The sequence below is a fragment of the Phragmites australis genome, chromosome 23, assembly GCF_958298935.1.
Source record: "Phragmites australis chromosome 23, lpPhrAust1.1, whole genome shotgun sequence".
NCBI classification, from domain to species: Eukaryota; Viridiplantae; Streptophyta; class Magnoliopsida; order Poales; family Poaceae; genus Phragmites; species Phragmites australis.
Genome location: NC_084943.1, coordinates 11,868,719 through 11,871,276, shown reverse-complemented (window position 1 = coordinate 11,871,276; position 2,558 = coordinate 11,868,719). Strand labels below are relative to the sequence as shown.

At 44.8% G+C, this 2,558-nt stretch overlaps 1 protein-coding gene across 1 annotated transcript; it reads right to left on the bottom strand.

Annotated features, from left to right (window-relative positions):
• Positions 1-815: 815 nt before the first annotated feature.
• On the bottom strand, positions 816-1,955 carry LOC133906125 (photosystem I reaction center subunit XI, chloroplastic-like). Its single transcript, XM_062347918.1, has 2 exons — positions 1,671-1,955; positions 816-1,455 (listed from the first exon to the last, which is right to left on the bottom strand). The coding sequence occupies exons 1-2, from the start codon at positions 1,803-1,805 to the stop codon at positions 961-963; spliced, it is 630 nt and encodes a 209-aa protein (XP_062203902.1). The 5' UTR covers positions 1,806-1,955; the 3' UTR covers positions 816-960.
• Between the last annotated feature and the right edge of the window lie 603 nt (positions 1,956-2,558).

The following is a 2,558-nucleotide window of genomic DNA, read 5'->3' as shown; positions in this document are numbered from 1 at the left end:
GATCTGTTCTAATCGAAGCCTTTGGATCATAAACGTTGAAACTCCACTAATCAACATATCTTATTACTTTAAGAAGATCGGGCAAACGTGCATCATGAGAGGACTAGAATAATGCATGCGCGTGCACGCTCGCCTCGTCTAGCCTGGGTGGGGGCAAATGGTGCGGGTGCACGACACCTGCGTGAATGGTCTGCTGAAATCGGGTCTAGTTGCATGCGCAGACACTATCTCCTTTTGTAGTTTTATTCTTTTTACTGCATGAATATATATATATATATATATATATATATATATGAAAATTATGTTCGATAAGAATCCGATCGTAACACGTAATCGAGTCCGATCATGGAATATCTCAACCACGTAATTCTCCCTATATATATATCTGCAAGTCGCCGCCACAAAGCATACACGCATCTAGTGTTTCGCCTATTTCTTAGCATACGTACTCTTCTCTATCTCGCTACGCCGGTGTGCACCGACGAACGAGAGAGCGAGTCTTCGTTGCTATTGGGATCCTGCACCGGGAGAGAGTGAATAAGATTTTTAGAAAGTGCTCGGTATGACTGCTCGTGATCTACTTTATCATCGCCATCAATTGTTCATGTGATCTGCTTCCTGATCATCATCAAGTCACCTTTTACATCATCATAATTTGTTTTTTCTACCATATCGCCATCACAAGCATCTGCATATCACGTTGCCAATGTGTACATTCATTGTGATCTGTCATATTTAACTTATTTTCTTGCTATTATGGTACTATAATATGTTAGAGAGATATATGTCTAGGATAGACTCTTATACTATTATGATGATAGTTGATCTATTCCTATTTATATTATATTTAAAATTTTAATTAAATCTAAAAATGCGCATTTTTTCAACGCTCCTTGCTCAAACAAGAACCACATCACCTACTCATGCACGCATGCACGCATAACGAGAAGGTATGGATCTCTACTTGAAGTAGTAGGGGAGGTCGAGCACGTAGAGGAGGAAGTAGGCCCAGAGCACGCCGGAGATGCCGCCGAAGAAGAATCCGCCGGTGAACTTGGCCCACCCGTCGGCGGTCTGCAACTTGTCGGCCTCCTTCTTGCGCCCCGTGAGCGTCAGCGTGGGCGCAGTGGACGGCTCGCCCTCGTTGAACGATGCGACGCCGTACATGGTGAGGCAGACGCTGAGGATGGTCACGAGCCCAGCGGCACCCAGGGCGCCCGCCTGGCCGTGCACCGGCGTGTTGCGGAGCGGGCCGGTTAGAGCGAAGGGGCCGACGAGGAGGTACCCGTGCGCCAGCCCGACCTCGATGCCGCGGAGGAGCGGGCTCACGGCGGTGCGGTAGGCCGGGAGGTTGGAGAGGTACCACGCGATGAGCGGGCTGGAAGTGATCGGCGTCTCCAGGCTGCCGATGAAGGGGTCACCGTTGATGGGCTGCACCACCTGGTACGTAGTTGGCTGTGCAAGTGCAACATACAAGGACAGTATCAGAGAAAACAATTAAAATTGAATTGTTGGTGTTCACGACATCAAATTCGATCCTTATTAAGGCCTTGTGTGATCATAATGGATCTCAAAAGGTGACTAGAATAATCCACGTCGATTAAAACTACTACGAACCATTTTATTAAAAGTATGAGTTAATCTTTTCTTTCCTCTGCTGATCGACTGACCTTCTCAGGCTGGATAGCCTTCACCGTGAAGCGGGGCCGCCTTGTCAGCGACGCATCCGACATCCCTCTCGACCTCGAGTGCACCAAGCTGCCCTTCATCACCTGGCTCGCCATTGGAGCGTAGGCAGTAGCCATCTCAACCTCTCCTCTCAAACACGAAGCGCGCGCTCTCTCTCTCTCTCTGCAAAATGGATGCGGAAGAAGAAACCTTCTAGTGAGGGCCTAATTAAAGTTTGTGACCTGAGGAGTATTGCGAGAGGAGAAAATCTGTGACGTGTTTGGACGGATGGGACCCTGCACATGAGATATGGCTTAGAGCTGTGTGGCGCTCATTGGATGCAGGGAGCGACCAACCCTATCCCTTATCTGAATGCGTGGATATCTCATCTGCGCCATCTGCGTCCCGCCACGTGGAAACAGAATCTGCGATGTTAGTGGAGTGGCACTGCATACCGAGCGAATCAATACTATATATTAAAACTCTAACAATTAGGCGATTCTAGGTCAAGTCACTGTATCTATTATTTATGTAGGTCCTATATATAGGTATATATAGATACAAATACATATATGTATATGTATAATATAATTTTTAGAAATTCTAAAAAGATAGCGAAAGGTATAATAGTTATATTGATAAATATGCAGAGAAAAATATCTAAAACTTAAAAAAAATGAAACAAATTTTGTTAGGTTCGTATTACTGTCGTCTATATTAAAATTATGTGCACCCATAAAAATAATACGGTTTTTCCCATAATTATATGAATGTGTTAAATATTAATAAATTTATAAATAAATATTGAGATGCCCAAATTTGATGACCCTAATTTTTTTAATCTTCTTTTGTCATGTTCTGTGAAGAAATGGGCACGGCGTAGACGCGCT

Coding starts and splice junctions, on each gene's coding strand:
- LOC133906125 (XM_062347918.1), bottom strand. CDS start 1,805: ATGGCTACTGCCTACGCTCCAATGGCGAGCCAGGTGATGAAGGGCAGC. Junction 1,456..1,670: donor AGGCTATCCAGCCTGAGAAG/GTCAGTCGATCA, acceptor GCACTTGCACAG/CCAACTACGTACCAGGTGGT.